The sequence below is a fragment of the Carlito syrichta genome, unplaced genomic scaffold (genome assembly GCF_000164805.1).
Source record: "Carlito syrichta isolate Samal-C Ts95f unplaced genomic scaffold, Tarsius_syrichta-2.0.1 Scaffold311369, whole genome shotgun sequence".
Lineage (NCBI taxonomy): Eukaryota > Metazoa > Chordata > Mammalia > Primates > Tarsiidae > Carlito > Carlito syrichta.
This window is the reverse complement of record NW_007255465.1, coordinates 24,435-44,029: the sequence shown is the minus strand read 5'-3', so window position 1 is coordinate 44,029 and position 19,595 is coordinate 24,435. Positions and strand designations below refer to the sequence as shown.

The 19,595-nt window shown below is 37.1% G+C and overlaps 1 protein-coding gene and 1 pseudogene across 1 annotated transcript in view; one reads left to right on the top strand and one right to left on the bottom strand.

Moving 5' to 3' along the window:
- The window catches only part of LOC103271176 (sperm flagellar protein 2-like), a gene marked incomplete at both ends in the record, with an annotated part of 166,843 nt that overhangs the window by 125,337 nt on the left and 21,911 nt on the right, over positions 1–19,595 (bottom strand). Inside the window, one exon of the mRNA XM_008068630.2 lies at positions 10,074–10,242. Within this exon, the coding sequence (XP_008066821.2) occupies positions 10,074–10,242 (169 nt within the window). The remainder of the gene's footprint in view (positions 1–10,073; positions 10,243–19,595) is intronic.
- LOC103271174 lies at positions 16,101–16,716 on the top strand (annotated as a pseudogene).

Here is a 19,595-nt window from a genome sequence, read left to right as displayed (position 1 = left end):
CACCTCAGCCTCCCAAAGGCATGGGATTACAGGCTGAGCCACCGAGCCCGGCTAGAAAATGATGTCTTAACCAAACACAACTTAATTGCCCATTTGTAATATTTTAATTTATTGGAAAATCTACATGTTTTCCCTTGAAGATTTTTTTTAGATATAAATAAGATTTATATCTTCAGGCCAGGTTCGGTGGCTCAGTTTGTAATCCCAGCGCTTTGGGAGGCCGAGGTGAGTGGATTGCCTCCTGAGCCCGCAGGTTCGAGACCCGCCTGGGCAACTTGGCGAGACCTCATCTCTACAATAAAAAAATAAAAAATATAAAATAAAAAATTGACCAAGCGTGGTAGCACATGCCTGTAGTTCCTGCTACTTAGAAGGCTGAGGAGGAAGGATCACCGGAGCCCAGCAGGTGGAGGCTGCGGTAGCCGAGAGCGGCCACTGCACTTCAGTCTGGGCAACAGAGTGAGACTCCAACTCAAAAAAAAAAGATTTATATCTTCAGATGTTACTATTAAAGTTATGATAAGGAAAGTGACTCTTAGTAAAGATACCCAAAATACACCTCTTAAATTTAGTTTGGTCAACTTGAAATTTAATAGCGTCATTTAAAAAAACACACACACACAAAGAAAGAAGAGTATAAACTCACGGTTCAAAGGGCTAGGTCAGTTTCAAGTTAATACCTTTAAGTCAATTGATGTCTACATATACTTCACAAAACTAAATTTCATCTCTTTCAATGTGCTCCTATAATCTCCCATTCTTATCCACATTTAACTTCATTCTCTAGAATCCTTTTTCTCTCATCCCCACTAAACTGTGAGCACCAGAAAGAAAGGATCTCTATCTTAGTCAACTTTATACCTCCAATGACGAGAACAGTACTGGCACAAGCAGGCACTCAATAAATACTGATCGAATGAATTAATTAAACAACACTATAGATTCAATGTATGTGAACTGAATAAGTGAGTGACTACATTAACATTAAATTTTAGTAATTTTGACAATGTACAAGGATGACTTGAGTTCTCAAATAAGGTAGTCACCACCCAACTCCAAAACTAGAAACAAGATCAGAAAATTTCATCCTAATAGATAAAAGCTAACAAAATTCCACACATCACAGGTAATATTAGCTAATTACAGGGAGCATCTCTAGAAGTAACAGCATATAGTATAATTTTGAGCAGTATCTCCATTAAATTAAGGTATCTCTTTTTATATCAGCAAAAAGCATCTCACTTAAAATGTAATAAATGGAAAACAATATATAAATTCGAGACTTACTATGTCAGAGACTTAACAGGAAGAAGAGAGATGTTGTAATGCTATCTCTCTTTTTACATTTCAAGTGTAAAAGGGAATTAAAATATTTCAGTTTTCTGAAGTTTTATCTCAGAAAAAAAGATGGATGCAAGCCTTAATTTAACATAGAAATATTCCCCAAATCACCTAAATATTTATTTAGTAACATCACTAGGGAAAAAACGCTGTTAAGAATATTGAGATAGCAAATCAAGAACCAACTGTTTTCAATGCATTAAACTCCAGGTTAAAACTTAAAAAAAAGAATATTGACAATATTTACGTCACCAAAAACCCTATGGTTATAAACATTTTTTCTCTGAGTCCATGTTTGGGGAGGGGAGATCTGTCTCATTTGAACATAGAGTTCAATGAGACAGAGTCAGTCCAAAATTTAAATAAGTAGCCTGAAGGAAGCCAGGAAACCAAGCAGGAAAAAAAGTCACATCTAAAATAGTTAGGTGCTGGTAGGTCTTTCAGTTCAAGCACCTAGGCTAAGTCCAGGGTTCTGGAAGGGGAAAGAGCAGCTCACATGAATAGGTAGATATGATCTGCTCTGTGGCAGAAGCTGTTTGTGTCTTGGTTAATTTCATATTACTAAATGGGTATTTGCCTTGGTCTCCTACTACCACCCAACTGTGTACCACATGACTGGCAGGTAATAAAAACAGTCTACAGACGTTTCTGCTCTGTTTGTGACAACTGCCTAGAGCCTCCTCACTTTGCTTCCAAGCCTTTAATATGCATCCAGTTCTTCCTAGCTTCCAATCTGCCAGCTTTGTTTTCATTTTCTAGTCTGGTTCTTATCCTATCTCGGTTTTGATCATTGGCATGCTCACAAGACTTGGCTTGATCTCCCCTCTGTCTCTTCCTGTTTCTGGCCATTTCAGGGAAACTACCTTGACATTCTTGGTTCCAGTTCTAAGAATTCAACCCCTGGCACTAAATCTCCTGGCTGACCTTCTGGCTGGGTCTGCCGTGGTCTTATGCCAGAGGGGATAAAATATTATAGAAGTACACCTATTGCTACAGTAACATGAAATGTCCAGAGGTTACATTCCAGTTACTGTGCCTGGGGAATATGGCACTCAGAATAATCCTTACTGCACAGGAAAGTAATAAGGTGAAACTTTAAGAGCCTTTGTTCTTTGTCATCTCTTCCCAGACTTTCTCTCCCCCAACCACCCAAAACCCAGAGGAAATCTGAAGGAACTTCCAGAATTTTATTCATATTTAAGCATTTATAACAACTATCCAGTATTCTTAGAAGAAGCATAGAGGATGGCTATTTGTCTTCTCAAAGGGGAGTTTAGCTCATGTAATCTGGCATCCCCACAGGGTTGCTTGAACATTGTGTGGGACCTGTTTGGTAGCCAGGTTCCAATGGAAAAAGATTGATTGCTGCCACGTATAGCCTTTGACAAGAAGGCAGAGAAAAGAGAAGTGATTAGCTGATGTGTAGCTGAATTCTGACTTCTCATCCAGGAGCTGTCACTGAATGGACTCTGTTTTGGGGCCCAGTTTCAAGAACTTTAAAAGATGTGTTTACCCTTTTGAGTGAGCCTGGCAGCCTTGCTAAGTCACTTGACTTTCAGTCAGGTCAGAGTACGGTTAGCTACCTGGACACACCTTTCTGCTAGACACTCTGGCCTTCAGATTCCAGAGGAGTCAGAGAGACAGGGGCATCTGTCTCTCCCCGACATTGGCAGGATGAGAGCACCTTCAAAGAGAAGGTCATAACTATTGCTGGGAAATGCTAACAAGGGAAAGGCAGAGGTTAGGTCTACTTTGCCATCTGGAGTCCCATGCTGAGTTGGAGATGGTTCTGGCTAGAAACAGAGTTGTGAGTAGCCAATGCCTTGCCTCTGGGTCCATCCCGTGGTTAATTCTGGCTCATCAGGAAATCTGAAGAACCGGTCCTGACCCAATAATAACTTACACTGTGTAATCTGATCATTTCTGTCCCAGCAGTAGCCTCCCTCTCTGCCGTAATCTAATAATATGGAAACAGCCATGTTTAATTCTAGCCTATCACAAAAGACCCAGGGAAGTAGACTCCATCCACCTAATGCTAACTTTTGGAAAGAAATTCAAATTTCTCCAAAATTCAATTACCCAACATGTGACTAAGATTGAAGTCTCTAAACCCACATTTGAGGGAGCCTGGTTCCTCACTATTTATAATTCACTATAGCATTCAACATGTTTAGAAGTTCAGAAAGCTCAGCAGTGAGCATTGACAAGTTTATTTTCCAAAAATTATGAGCTACAAATTACTTATATATCAGGCAGCAAGAATCACTGGGCTGACTGCAGGTCTGATTATGAGAAGTAACAGAATACCAGGGATAGCACTATGCCACTTTGAGAGAGCCTCTCTCCTGAAAACTTATACTTCAGTGCTGCTAAAATTCAGTGACCAATCAGATGCAAACAGTGGGTAGGGGTTTCTGCTCAGAACTCTGATTCCAGATGTGCTTAAAGTGACTCACTTAGGAGATCAGTGAAAAAATAGTTTGGTCACCCAAAATGACAGGTTCTTACTCCTTGTTCTATTTTCTGTCTCTGGCAAACTGTTGTGACCCTTCCAAGGTGTTGAATGTGGTAAACTGAGAACTGCAGTATCCCAATGCTTTTCAAAGCACGATTATCTGGATTAAGCAAACAAAAAGATAAGACTCTAACACTATTACATTTCTCCTGACCCCAAAGTGCCCCTGTGACAACCTCACACTGGAATTCATATCAGATCTCTCCCTATTCTGGGGCCACCAAACAATTCTGGTAGTGGTAGCTTTGTCCTTATAAAAAAGAGTGTCATTCCTGAGTGCTTAAATTGTGCTCTATTCACTAGGGAGATGGGAGTCTACCTCAAGATCACTTCTATAGTAACTTTCATGATCTTGTTGCTAAAAAAAAAAATTTTTTTTCAGAAGCTTCTACATCTGAATTCACCTGTTCACTGCTATTGCCCAGGAAGGAATAGTCAGACAGATTTTGTTGGCATTTCTCTGATATTACAAAGTATGCAGATATTATAACTTGGTCAACCTATCTTGCAACTGTAAAATTCACACAGAATTTTTTCATATGGAATACCCTCTTCCATAATAATAAGCACTACCACCCTAATCCACTGCTAAGGTTGATAACTCTTGAAGTATCAAGAGTTCCAAAAAAATGTTAGAGGTGACACTGACAAATGTAAGACTATTATGGGTCCATTATACCAAAGAATGTGGTTGACAGGCCCTGGATACTGGAAAGGAGTGGTGGGGTGGAAGAAATGGGAGAGTTTATGGTTCTCAGTTCAACACATCTACCCCATACCAAAATTTGTAGACTTTCCTGGATCCATTCAAGTTTTTCAAGATTACCAACCCTATTAACTTCTTGCTATATTTACCTGCCAAGACATAGCTTTAAAATTTAAACCCCTACACCCTGCTCTATGTGCAGATTCTAAACAATTGATTAAATAGAGAGTGAACTTGATGCATAGAAGCTGGTTCCTGTGGTTGGCAAAGTAAGTAGAGAACAAACCAGAAAAGCTCAGAAAAACCTTGACCATCCTCAGTCTTGCCTGGACCCAGATAGAAGGGAGCTTGGAAAAGGATTGGCTTCTCCCTAATCTATATAATCCAGAGCAAATAAAAATGAGTGGTGGACATTCACTTTAACCTTATTTATGTCAATCATCCAGGACTACTCTCTTTGGCTCTGTCCTTCTCACCTCCAGTTTCATTCTACTTCTATCTGGGTGCCATTTTTTGTAGTGGGGGATTTGTAAACATCTCTCAATTCTGGTCTAATACCTTGAACTTGATACCACAATTCAACTATTCCTACCATAGTTTTCAAATGAACTTAGTTTGTTTTCCATGCTAGTAATTTGAAGCCAAATACTTTTCCCATGGTCCAAGTTCCCCTTCCCTTCCTTCTACCTATTAGATACAAGTTCCAGACCGCTACTAAACCTACTCCAGCCCTCTGAAATCCTTGGCCCATGAAAATAACTTTGTTTCTTGGCAACCATTAGCTTAGGGCAACTATAGCTCCCTTTGAAGATGAATATACTGATATTATGCTCTGTAAGTTAGAAACACTATGCTTGATTACTATGGATAAAATTTAAGGGCATACTGGTAACCCTACCATGATACAATGAAGCTTAGCTTAAAAATCCAATTAGATTGCCTTCCCATTACTGAAGAAATTTGGGGAAATACAGGTGAAAATATAAGAAAATGGAGAGAAGAAATTGTAGCTATAAAATATATATCCTTAAAAACTAAGTTGGAACAATATTAGGAATCTTCCTTTCAGCACCTTCTTTCCCAGCTCCTTTCTATTTTGGATGCTGATCGTGATTCTTATTGCCGATCTTGGGAAATGTTTGTGTTTTAGAAGATACTGATGACTTAATATAAAGAAGTGATAATGTGAGGTGTCAAGTACAGTGATAGGCAGTATTTTTACAACAGAATATCTTCATAGAATGTCTCAACTCTCATCATGAAGTAGCTGCTTACTCTACCTACCTAAAGGTCAGTTGTATTCCTGCATAGCTGAAAATAAAAATATGTCATATCTTTCAGGGCCCTCCATGCTTCACAATGAAATTCTCCACATTTATATTAAAATTGCTCATTAAAATAGAATAATGCTCAAATTCACCAATAAAGTTATCTTCATTGTCAGAAGATAAGGCATTAATAAATTGAGACGAGGCATTTTGTTTCTTAGTAAGAAATAAAAGAGGGCATGGAACAAGCAATTGCATGTGAAACTAGGAGTTTCTGCATTTGATTAGTAAGTTTTCACTTTGAGACATTTTGTAAATGTTTTGAGTAAGCACACATATTGTGGCTTGTGGACTGAATGTGTTTCCCTAAAATTCACATGTTGAAGCCTTAATCTCCAGTGTGATGGCTGAAGGAGGCTGGGGAGGAAATTGGGTTTAGATGAAATCATAAAGGTGGATCTGCCATGAAGGGTTTAGTATCCTTACAAGATTAGGCAGAGGGACCAGAGCTTTTCTGTCTTTACCTTGTAAGGGGACACAATAAGAAGGCATCCATAAATGAGCCAAAAAGAGAGCTGTCATTGTGGAATCAAATTAGTTAGCACCTTGATCTTGGACTTCTCAGTCTCCAGAACAGTGAGAAATAAATTGCTGTCATTTAAGTCACCCAGTCTATGGTGTTTTACCATGGCAGCCTGAGCTGACCAATACAGTGTACATCTTTTAAAGGTAAAATAAAATTATGATCTATCCACATGCCTTTACTATTTCTCTACTAAAATCTATTACTGTCCTTAGGTCAGTTATCCAGTGATGTCACTTGAATGGTATAGGCTTCATGTTGATAATCTCTCAAGTGAATTGATTAAATAATAAACTATGAAGAGTGGATCAGTCACTGAGAAGTAAGGGAACAAGGCAAAAGTCAAGCTAGAGAAGAGAGTCTACTGTCAGAAATTGAGTCTAGAAAGTTACTGAATCAACACTAATAACTGGAGTTGGAGAGTAAGAAGATGTCTAGAGTTTTGGGGTCAAATCAGTCACGAGACTTACTTAGGAAGACACACAACTTCATGACCCATTTAGTCCCATATTCTTATACTTCAGTGGGAAAAGATCTCATAGTTATAAATGTCATAGTACAAATAAAATTAGGGATGGGCATTTATACATGTGCTATAGTGATAAGACTATGACTGCTAAACCACAACATATACAACACATCTTCAAGTCTAGTTAGTGAAAAATCATAAGCCCAAAATGATGTTAATAAAAATGCACATTGCAATACACACTGTAGTGTTAACCTAATAACCATGACTCACACAACCAATTTTAAACTTAAACAGTCATTTTTCATCAAGAGAAAAAAACAGTATTTAAAAATTATAAACAACTAGAACAATATGGATGATGTGCTAGAAATTAAATATCTTTTCTCTAAAGTATAGGAATTCCAACCACAACTTGGTAGTAGGCATGCACAGTAGTAATCTACAAATTAGTATGTGCTTTATGGAGAGACTTAGAAAAATCTGTCTTCAGGAAACCATAGCCATGAGCTAATTATGAACACCAAATTTTAGTAACTCTTAAACTCATTCAATAGATAACTGCTAGTAAGCAACTTGCATAAAAACAAAATGCTCTGAATCATGACTCATTTGCCGATGAGACTCATGGAAATAATTTGCATCTGGGAGAGTCTGAGGTTCACTCTCAGGTGTCCACTGCATAACTGAGAACTGCTGCATGGGGCTGTGTTACTAGTGTCACTAGAGGAGCTGGGTTGCTTGGTTTATCCTGCATTCATAGTCCAGTAGGCTTCAAGGGCCCTCACCCACTCTACTGAACAGCTCATTTTTGTTATTCTCTGGCAGTTAGCCGGTAATCCCAGAAAGGTCTGGCTGCTCCATTATGCTGTTCCTGCCTTCTCCCTAGGAGGGACAAATGGGATGTCTAGTCACACCATTCCTAGGCTAGAACTCCCTCACATGTAGTCATTCTAAAAATAGAGTATGATGATTTAGAAAATAATACTAAGAAATAAGAGTCAAATTTTTGGCAGTTACATATGACATGTACATAAGCAAGAATCTGTTTTTAATGGTAATTTTTAGGTATAATATTAAAAATTTTTAAGCATATATCTTATTCTAACAGAGCATGGGTTCTTTAAAGCATGGACTCAAAACTGGGAGCTGTCAGTTCTTTAAGGGTAGAGAGTATAGGTAACAATAAAGTATGCTAAGAATGTAACTTTTAAATTTCCAAGTTATGTATTTACTTGCACCATTAAAAATCCTGAACAAATTTAACAATGGCAAATGTGGACAACTATTTCTTTTAAAGGCTAAGCCAGGATGCATTTTCTTTCTGCCTCTTGTGATAGACTATTTAAACCATATGAAATATTTTTACTAGTTGAAACATTTATTTGTACTTGTATGTAGGAACATTTAGGACAAATTCTTCAAGAGATAAAAGATCTGAAAACAGAACAACAGTAGAATAGATTACAGAGTATTCTAAAATCTGCATATGGCATATTTTCCATTATGGACTCAGAGCTTATAAACACACATCAGAAATCTTAAGAAAATTTTCATTTCTAGAAAAACAGAAAAGTCAATGCACAAAATACAGTGCACAAACTCCTAACAAAAGTTTATAGTTTCCTGCAAATGAAACGCACAAGCTTCTTCAGGATGTGGGTAAGACAAGCATGTTCCTGTGGTAACCATTTCACACACAAGAAAAATAGCTAGAAAGGCAAATCTTTGCTAAGAGGCATCCTACCAGGTCTCCTGATTTATGTGAGCAACAAAAATAGAGTGAGCTATTTAAGAAATAATTTAAAAGTAAATATTCCATGAACCAGCAAATTCTGTCAAATAAAATGACTTAATTTGCAATGGAAAGAAATATCTTACTATAGTTCGATATTATCAAAGCATTTTATTACATGGCATTTTATTTGATATAGTATTGATTACTAGATTTAGTATATTTTACAACCAAGCAAAATACACATCCACATATATCCCTTAAGGCTCTAGTAAATCCTTAATTAATAATAATTCTCTTAATGCTGAAAATACAGATTAATTAAATTCAAATATGGTATACTTTTACTTTCTCATAATCTCATATTATTTCCTTATCTTTTACCCACAAGCTTATCTTCTTGTAATAGTGCTGTTTTATACTTTTTCTTCTTCATTGCAATTCATTCATTTTATTCACTTATTCCTCCAACAAACATTAAGTATTTACTAAATAGCAGCAAATAATTGGGTCACATCGTCTTTCCATCTTTTTTTCCATGTTGCACTTATTACACTTCTGGGACTCATTCAATAATATTTCCAATGATAAAAAGTCTCATTAATTCCATTGCTGTTGCTTCACTCAAACCTATCCAAGAGCTATGATTGTTACATCTTTACTTCTAAGGGTGAAATGAAGTAGGGTGGGGAGAGCAGGATGATAATGAAAAAAATTGATATGTATTATTTATATCCAACATGCAGTGTACTCAGCTAGTTGTTTAACACATATTATCTTAAATAAATTTTGTAACAACAAAATGTCATAGGTATAGTATTATTCTCTTTTCATAAATTAAGAAATTGAGTCTCTTATTTGGATTGGTCACCTAAAGTCACACAGTTAGTAGCTGGCAGTGGCAATAATGTAACACTGGTCTGTCAAATCACAAAGGCTTTTTAATAGCTCTTCTAAAAAGTACAGTTGCCACCAAATACTTTTTAAAAAATCTTTGAATAAAATATGTTTGAATCTATGCTATTCATTAAATGCAGACTTCCTCCTCTTCCATTTTACCTACAAAAACAATATACTGTTTAGATCAATTACTAAAGAAAGATATTTTAATAATGGTTTTTAAAGCAAAGGTAGAGAGCTCATACAAAGAAAAATGCTAATGAATGAATTAAAGCATTTTAAACCTCTGAAATCTACCTACCCAGACAATTTTTATGCTTGATTTTTTTTTATGACCACTCTTCTAAGATTAGCGGAAATAACAGACAATAGATTATGAACAGTTTAAGAATCTAAAAATTAGTACTATAAATACAAATTAAACCAAGGGAAAACACAAATGTAAAATGTCTATCTTTATTAATAGAAATGAAATAAAGTAATATCACAAATTAATGCTAAAGAAAAAGAGTTTATTATGTAGCATTCTTTTTAATTATTTCATGTTAGCATGTACCTTATAGTCTTTATAATCATTGCTATCTAGCAAATCCCTTTTCTCCAATTCTATAAGTTGTTCTGTTGAGGGATTAGGAGGGAGCGGCTTAATAGAGGCTTGTTCATATAGAGGTTTTCCATTAAAAAAGAGTTCCTTCCAATCATGCATCAATTTATATGGAATCATACTATTGCAAAAAAAAAAATGGTAGAGACGAATCAATGGTTATAACCAAATATACATTTTAAATCTTAGTATTTTTATTATATTTATGTAATTAACTAACTTTCATCAGACTTAAATAGAAACCATTACTGAAAAATCATTTTAAGTGTTACCACATATACAATGACAATAAGAACAACATACATTAGGTTTTTCTGTTACACGTTGTTTACAAATATATAAACCAACTGCTATCTTAAGGGAAAAAGCATTCATGCTATTCATTTTGCACAGAAGGACAGTAATACTAGAGTATTTAAATGATTTCCTAAGGTTGTACAGTCAGTTGATACCACAACTGGGAATTAAGGAACATAAATGTTCTGACATAAATGTTCTGATCATGCTCATTATTTTTAGATATATTGCTCTGTTATGATACAGTCAATACAAAGTTTGAAGAACCTGTGGCATTAAGTAACGTTCATTCATTCAAACCTACCAAGTTCTAGACATTTTACTAGCCGTTAGGGATATAATAGCAAAGGGAATGTCTGGCCTCAAATAGAAGTCACTGACAAAGAAGAACAAAAAAATAACTGAATAAATAAATAAAAGTTTTGAATGAGAATTATATAATGAGAAAATATAATAGTATGACTCAATTTAACTTGCTGGTTCCAGGAATGTCTCTTCGAAGCAATGACTGCTAAGTTGAGGCCTAAAGAATACCTAGGAGGCAATAAGAACAGAATGATAGAAAGATTGTTCCAAGGGGAACAAAATGTGCAAAGGAAAGAAAGAGCTTGATATGATGCAGATGCATTTCTCTAAAAACAGTTGGACTAGAATTTGAAATTACAATTGTACTTGCACTTAAAAAGTAGTATTTCACTCCGAAACATGCTACAAAACCTTGAAAATGTATGCTAAGTGGAATAAGCTAGATACAAAAGGTCAAAAGTTATATGATTCCACTTACATAAAGTACCTAGATGGGACAAATTCACAGAGACATAAAGTAGAATAGAGATTATTAGGGGCTAGGGAGATGAAGGATAGGGAGCTACTATCTGATGGGTACAGATCTAACAACCCTTCATGTTTAAACAGCTGTGTGGTAAGGCATCTTGAAGAACTTCTGACTATCCTCATATTCGGGTACTTCATTCCCCTTTTTTCTTTCTCCATCACTTATCAAGGATTTAAAGCCTAAAAATTATCTATGTTCCTTCTTACAACCTTTTAATATTCTCTTTCAAGATGATTATACTGTGGCATTTGTAGAGATTATATGGCCTCATCACTGCAATCCGTTAAAGTTCACATAGTTTGAAAAACTTAGAAGAAAAGAAAACTTACCTATCTGACCTTTACTGTAAAATTCTTTTCACATTTAAAGATGTGAGGCTAGAATGGCAAAAGCAGTAACACTTTTAAAATAACTTCTCTAGTCTTAAAGAATATTGGTCTCCTTGTTCTTCCCAAGCTGCTGCTTTTCCTCAAGATAATGACTTCACTACTCACTATCTGATCCACTGAGGCTCCTGAATATCACCTTCCTATGGCTTCTGGGTACTGAATGCCTTCCTTTACGTTAAATCATAAGAAATAAGCTGGGCTCGGTGGCTCAGCCTGTGATCCCGCGCCTTTGGGAGGCTGAGGTGAGTGGATTGCCTGAGCCCGCGGGTTCGAGACCCGCCTGGGCAGCGAGACCTCATCTCTACAATAAATCAAAAAATCAGCCAGGCTTGGTAGCGCATGCCTGTAATTCCGGCTACTTGGAAGGCTGAGGCAGAACGATCGCCGGAGCCCAGCAGGTCAAGGCTGCGGTGGCCGGGAGCAGTCTGGGCGACAGAGTGAGACTCTAACTCAAAAAAAAAAAAAAAAAAAACATAAGAAATAATCCAAAGAGATCCATACCCTTTACCCAGTGCTTCCTAACTGCAACATCTTGTAAAACTATAGAACGATATCACAACCAGGATAGTGCATAGATACAGTCAAGATACAGAACACTTCTATCCCCACCAAACCCCTCATGTTGCTCTTTCATAGCCACATTCACTTCCTTCTCATCCCTACCTCCTTAGCTCTAGCATTCACTATTCTGTTCCCAGTTTCTATAATTTTGTCATTTCAATAATATTACATAAATGGAATCATAGATTATGTAACATTTTAGGATTGTCTTTTTTCCTTCATCAGTATTATTATCTACAGATTCATCCAGGTTGTAATATGTACCAATAGTTTGTTCTTTTTTATAGTTCAGCAATGTTCCATTGTCCTGATGTACCATAGTTTATCACCTGCTAAAGGATCTGGATTGTTTCCAGTTTTAAGTGATTATAAACTAAGCTGCTATAAACATCTGTGTACAGCTTTTTGTGTGAACTTAAGTCTTAATTTCTCTGAGGTAAATGCCCAGAAGTCTAATCGCTAGGTTGTGTGGGAGTTGCATATTCGGCTTTTTAAGAAACTGCCTATTTGTGGTCATTTATGTTTCCATATGAATTCCTGTATTGTCATTTCCAGGTCTGAGAAGAATGCTGCTGGTAATTTAAAGGGTATTGAAGTAAATCTGTAGATTACCTTGGGGAGTATAGACATCTTATCAATGTTGATTCTTCCAATGCATGAGCATAGAATATTTTTCCATTTGTTTATGTCATCTTTGATTTCTTTGAGCGGTGTTTTGTAATTTTCGTTGTAAAGGTCTTTGACCTCTCTGGTTAGGAAGATGCCATGGTATTTCATTTTTTTTGTGGCTATTGTGAATGGGACTGTGCTTTTTATTTGGTTTCTGTTTGTTTGTTGGTGTATAGAAATGCAACTGTCTTTTACACATTTATTTTATATCCTGAGACTTTGCCAAAGTCCTTTATCAGTGCAAGGAGGTTTTTGACAGATTCTTTTGGGTTTTTGAGGTATAGAATCATGTCATCAGCAAAGAGGGATAACAACTTCCTCTTTTCCTATTTGGTACCCCTGATTTTCTTCTCTTGTCTGATTGTTCTAGCTAGGACAATATAGTATTGTTCCAATACTATGTTGAACAGGAGGGGTGAGAGTGGGCATCCTTGTCTTGTTCCAGTTTTCAGGGGAAATGGTTCTAGTTTCTGTCTGTTTAGTAGTGTGTTGGCTGTGCATATCTCACAGATGGCTCGTACTATTTTTAGGTATGTTCCATCTATGCCTAGATGTTTGAAAGTTGGTGGGAGTGTAAACTAGTACAACCTCTGTGGAAAACAGTTTGGTGATTCCTAAAAAATCTAAAAATTGCCTTTCCATGCAACCTCTCAATCCCCCTACTGGGAATATATCCAGAAGAACTCAAATCAGCCTATGAAAAAGATACCTGCACATACATGTTTATTGCAGCATTATTCACAATAGCAAAAACACGGAACCAACCATGCTGCCTATTGAAGAGGAATGTATAAAAAAAATGGTACATATACATGATAGAATATTATGCAGTCATAAAGAAGGACAAAATTATGAACTTTGCAGCAGCTTGAATGGACTTAGAGGCTATAATACTGAGTGATCTATTACAGAAACAAAGAACTGATGAGTACCACATGTTTTCACTCTTACGCAAACCTTGAACAATTATCATAATACTATAAGAAAGGGACTGGCAGTAGTGGGAAACTGCCAGGGGAGAGGGAGTTTCATCTCATCAACAAGGGTACCTGCAAATTGAACATTTGTATACCTAACCCCTAACTGGACCTCACATCTTTCAAATAAAAAATAAAATAAATAACTAAATAGTTTTAATTTGCATCTCCTTGATGATTAGTGCCTGAATGATGCATATTTGTATACCTAACCCTTAACTGTACCCCACAATAAAAATAAAAAATATGTTTAAAAAAATAAATAAAACAAAGTTACAAAGTCTTAGAGAAAATCACCTCTGTGCTTAGCCTTTTGAAATTTATACAATAGAACTTTAAAAATATTTGTAATAAGATTTGAAGTAAATGAAAAATGTAAATTAAAAAAATAAATAAGTAAAAGAAACTGACAAGCTGTTTGCTGTTTTCTTTTTTCTTTTTTTGAGTTGGAATCTCACTGTCTCCCACGCTGGAGTGAGGTGGCATGCTCACGGCCACCACAGTCTTGACCTGCTGGACTTAGGCAATCCTTCCACCTCAGCCTTCTGAGTAGCTGGAACTACAGGCATGTGATTCCATACCCGGTTTCGACAAACTGTTTTCTAGAAGGGCCGTACCATTTCACATGTCCATCAGCAATGAATGAGTGATTTTCTTCCCATCTATGCCAAAGTTTGGCATTTTCGTTACCTTTTTTTAAATTTTGGAGTGATTTTTAATGCTATTTTTAAACATTTTTGTGTCCACATGTTCACTACTAGTATACATAAGCAATTAATCTTTATTAGATTATTAGATTATCTTGTATCCTGTGACTTTGCTGAACTTACTTATTAGTTCTAGAAGATATTTTGTATATTTCTTGGCATTTTCTAAATAGACAATTATGTTATCTGCAAATAGGGACAGTTTTATTTCTTTATTTTGAATCTGTAGGCCTTTTCTTTCCTTATTGCACTTGTTAGAACTATAGGACCATACTGAATAAGAGTATAGGAAACAAGCATTTTTTTGTTGTTGTTCCCAATCTTTGGCAAAAAGCATTGTATCTCCCACAATTATGTGTAATGTTAGCTGTAGGATGCTCTTTGTTAAGCTGAGAAAGTTACTCCTCTATTCCTGTTTTTAAAAGAATTTTTATTATGAATGGGTAGTGAATTTTGTCAAATGCTCTTTCTGCACTGATTGATATGGTCATAGATTTTTGTTCTTTAGTCTGTTAATATGGGCTGCATTGATTGATTTTGAATACTAAACCAGCCTTGCATTCCTGGAGTATATTCCACTTGGTTTAGGTGTATAATTCTTTTTATATTTTTTGCTGAATTTTATTTGCTAATATTTTGCTAATGATTTTTTTCTATATTCATAAAGGATAGTTATTTATAGTTTTCTTTTTGCTATTATTGCTCTGGTTTTGCCATCAGAGTAACACTGGTTTCATAAAATGAACTGGGGGAGTGTGTTCCCTCCTTTCTATTTTCTGGAAGAGAGTGTGTAGAATTGCAATTAATCCCTTTTTAAACATTTGGAAGACTTCTCCAGTGAAACCATCTGGATATACAGATTTCCACTTAGAGAGTTTTAAAATTACAAATTCAATCTCCTTAAAAGTTATAGGCCTATTCAAATATTTATTGCATATAGGTTAATTCTGGTAACTTATCTTTTTTTGAGGAATTGACCATTTCTTCTAATTTGACAAATTTGTGCTTGAGTTATTTGTAGTATTCACTTACTATCCTTTTGGTGTCTGAAGAGTCTTAAGTGATATCCTCTGCATCAATTCTGATCTTAGTAGTTTGTGTAATCTCCCTTTTTTTCCTGTGGCAGTCTTGCTAAAGATTTGCCATTTTTCAAAATTTATTAAAATAATAAGCTCTTGGTTTCTTTGAAGTTCTCTACTGTTTTGGTATGTTTGTTTGCCTGTATTTTTCCCCCAATTTCATTTATTTCTAGTTTTATCTTTATTATTTTCCTCCTTCCTTCTTGTTTGATTTTTCTTTTTGTTCTAGATTCCTTTGGTGGAAGCTTAGATAATTGATTTAAAAATTTTCCTCGGCAGCTCGGCGGTCCCCACTGTGAGCCGAGCGCACTGCCTCTGGCGGCCCGCTGCGCCCAAAGTGTCCCGCCTCAGGCTGTCACCCACCAGCGGCTCGCGAGCGCGGGAGAGGTGCTGGGCAGGTGCTGTCCAGCCCGTGGCCCGGCACAGCCGTGAAGGGTGAGGCACGGAGACTCCCCAGCGGTCACCATGGTGGCCACGTGCCTGCAGATGGTGGGCTTCGTCACGAACTTTGTGGGCTGGATCGGCCTCATCATGTCAACGTCCACCAATGATTCAGTGGTGACGTGTGGCTACACCGTCCCTACCTGCGGCAAACTGGATGTACTGGGCTCCAAGGGGCTGTGGGCCGACTGCGTCATGGCCACGGGGCTCTACCACTACAAACCCCAGGTATACATCCTCATCCTGCCGGACTATGTTCAGGCTTGCCGAGCCCTAATGATTGCTACCTCTGTTCTGGGTTTGCCGTCTATTTTGCTGCAGCTGACGGTTCTTCCTTGTATCCGGATGGGCCATGAGCGTGGTGTGACCAGGTATAGGTGGGACCAGCTGGCTGGTGTTTTGCTCATTCTGCTGGTTCTTTGCGCCATCGTTGCCACCATCTGATTCCCTGTGTGTGCCCATCGTGAGACCACCATCATGAGCTTTGGCCACTCCCTGTAGGCTGGATGGGTGCTATGCTGTGCCTTGTGGGTGGCTGTGTCATCGTCTGCTCTGGAGATGCCCAGTCCTCTAGTGAAAATCGTTTCTACTACTCTTCTAGTTGCCGCTCCTAACTCATGCTAAGAGTGTCCATGTATAAGAGGGCTGCCCAACTGCCCACAGAGGTGCTGTAGATAGATGCTGGACCTGGGGCCCTAGGTTCGCTTGCCACAGTGTGGGGAAGCCCCCTCCTCCTGCCAGGCTCTAAAACCAAAAGTTAGAAAAGTATCCTGTCTGGTATTTTGTAGTCTTAACCCCCTCCCCCACCTTTTGGTTTCCTTAAAGAAATCTCTAGCTCAGATAATACCCATACATTTTTCTCATGGTGTTGCCCATGATTAGCATTTTCTTGGGCATTTTTTTGTTGTTTATTAAAAATATGTATATTTTTTGTTTCTCTCTAAGTTTCTTTTTCTTTTTTCTTTTGAATTGAAGTCTCGCTCTTGTCACCCAGGCTGGAGTGCAGTGGCACACTCACGGCTACTGCAGCCTCCACCTGCTGTACTTAGACGATCCTTCCACTTCAGCCTTCCAAGTAGCTGGAACTACAGACACATACCACCACGTCCAGCTAGGTCTGGCTAGTTTTTGTGATTTATTGTAGAGATGAGGTCTCATCAAGTTGCCCAGGCTGGTCTTGAACCCATGGGGTCAGGCAATCTTCTCACCTCGGCGTCCCAAAGTGCTAGGATTACAGGCTGAGCCACCTCACCTGGCCTCTCTCTAAATTTCAAATGCCTTACAAACATTGCTGAGTTGGGTGGGAGTGGGGAAGAGAAATAAGATACTTTTCAAACTGTTACACATGACAATAGGAGCCTCATAAAAATGCCTCTCTGTTTCCTCCCTCCTCTTCAATTCCAAGGTCATTTACTTACAAGAGATAGAAAAAGATGGAACTGGAGACATGGGATGGAGGAGGGAGGAAATCATGAAACTTCCTTTCTGTGGGAAAGTTTCCGTTTTCTAAGTTGAGGGCAAGAGGTGGAGATATTTTTAGTTTGTGATCTTACATTTATCTGTGCATACTTTTCCAAGATTGATCATTTTTATAACCCTGGTTTTGCTGAAATTCTGAATTCATCAATATGAAGGAAATGAACCAAGTAAATATTAATTATGCAGTAAGTAACAGTACAAGTATAACTTAAACTGACGTTCCACACAATAATTTCAATTTCCAGGTTTGTATGATAGTGTTTAATCCCACACTTTCATATGCTTCAACTTAACTCATTGGTAAAGCTTTTTTCCCTTTTTCTCTCTGTATTCGTTCTGTTAGCTATCTTGAGGTGATATCGTTTAACCTAAATTGTACTGCTGCATTTGGCTTTACGGGTGTAAACACTGATAATGTATCAGTATCTGAGACCCCAGACTCTCCAAACACTGATGGTACATTTTGTTCTTTAAGTGAAATCTGTGCAATAAAATAACATACTGGCAAAATAATAATAATAATAAAAAAATAAAAACTTCCCTCCATTCTAATGAATGCATTTAGTGCTATAAATTTGTCAGCACTGTTTTATCTGTCCCACAAATTTTGATATGTTTTCTTTTTAATCATTTTCTTTTTGTTTAGAGAACTTCTTTAGCCAGTCTTTTAAGGGAAGTACGTTGGCAAGAAATTTTCTTTACACCAGCTAACAACGTCAGATATTTCTTTCATTCCTGAAGCATATTTTTTACAGGGTATAGGATTCTGGGATTCTACAATTTTTTTCCTCTCAGCACTTAAAAAACATTATGCCACTTTCTTCCGATTTCCAGAAGAAATCCTCTGTCATTGGCTTACTTTCCCTCATGGGTAAACTTTTGTGTTTCTCTGGGCAAGATGTTTTCTTTTTCAGTTTTCAGAAATTTAATTATAATGTGACTTTACATGAATTTTGGGAGGTTTATCTTGTTTGACGTTTGCTCATATTTTTGAATTTATAGATTTATATCACTTGCCCAATTTGGGATATTTTCAGCCATTATTTCTTTAAGCACTCTTTCAGCTCCATTCTCTTTCTCCTCTACTTCCAGGACTCCAGTGACATAAATGACTTGTCCCTGAGGCTCTTTAAATATTCTTTTCAGTCTATTTTCTCTTTGTTCAGACTGGATAATTTCTACTGTTCAATTTTCCAGTTCAATGATTGCACTCGCTGTTGAACCCAACCACATTTTGGTTATTGTATTTTCCAGTTCTAAAGTTTCCATTTGATTCTTATCGATATTGTATTTCTCTACTGTGACAAAATTTTTGATAAAGTTTTCTTCTTTTGTTCCATGGTATTTGTAATTGCTCACTGAAGCATTAAAATCTTAATCCTAATTTAAAAGCATTAAAATTTTAAAGCATGCTTTAAAATCTTCATCAGATAATTCTAATATTTCTATCATCTCAGTATTGGCATCTGCATTAGTTTCCTAGGGCTGCCATAACAATATACACAAACTGGGCAACTTAAAACAACAGAAATGTATTGTCTCACAGTTCCGAAGGATAGAAGTCTGAAATCAAGGTCTCAGCAGGACCATTATCCCCCTAAAAACTAGGAAAATCCTTTCTTGCTTCTTCCTAACTTCTGGTGGTTTGCTGGCAACCTTTGGCATTCCTTGCCTTGTAGCTGCATCACATTCTGCCTCTGTTGTCACATGGTGTTCTTCCTGTCTGTCTTCTCCACTTCTTGTAAGGATGTCAGTCATATTGAATTAGCCAGTATGTCCTTATCTTAATTTAATTAATTACGTCTGTAAAGCCCCTATTTCCAAATAAGGTCCCATCATGAGGTACTGGGGGTTAGGACCTCAACATATCTCTTTTGGGTCACACAATTCAACCCAGGACAGCACCCATATGTTGTCCTTTTACATTCTGTTTGAGTTCTTTCTGGTCCTTGGCATGATGTGTGATTTTTAAACTTAAAATCTGGATATTTTTGTATTAAGACTTTGGATCCTATATAATCCCTCAGTTTCAGTTTGTCT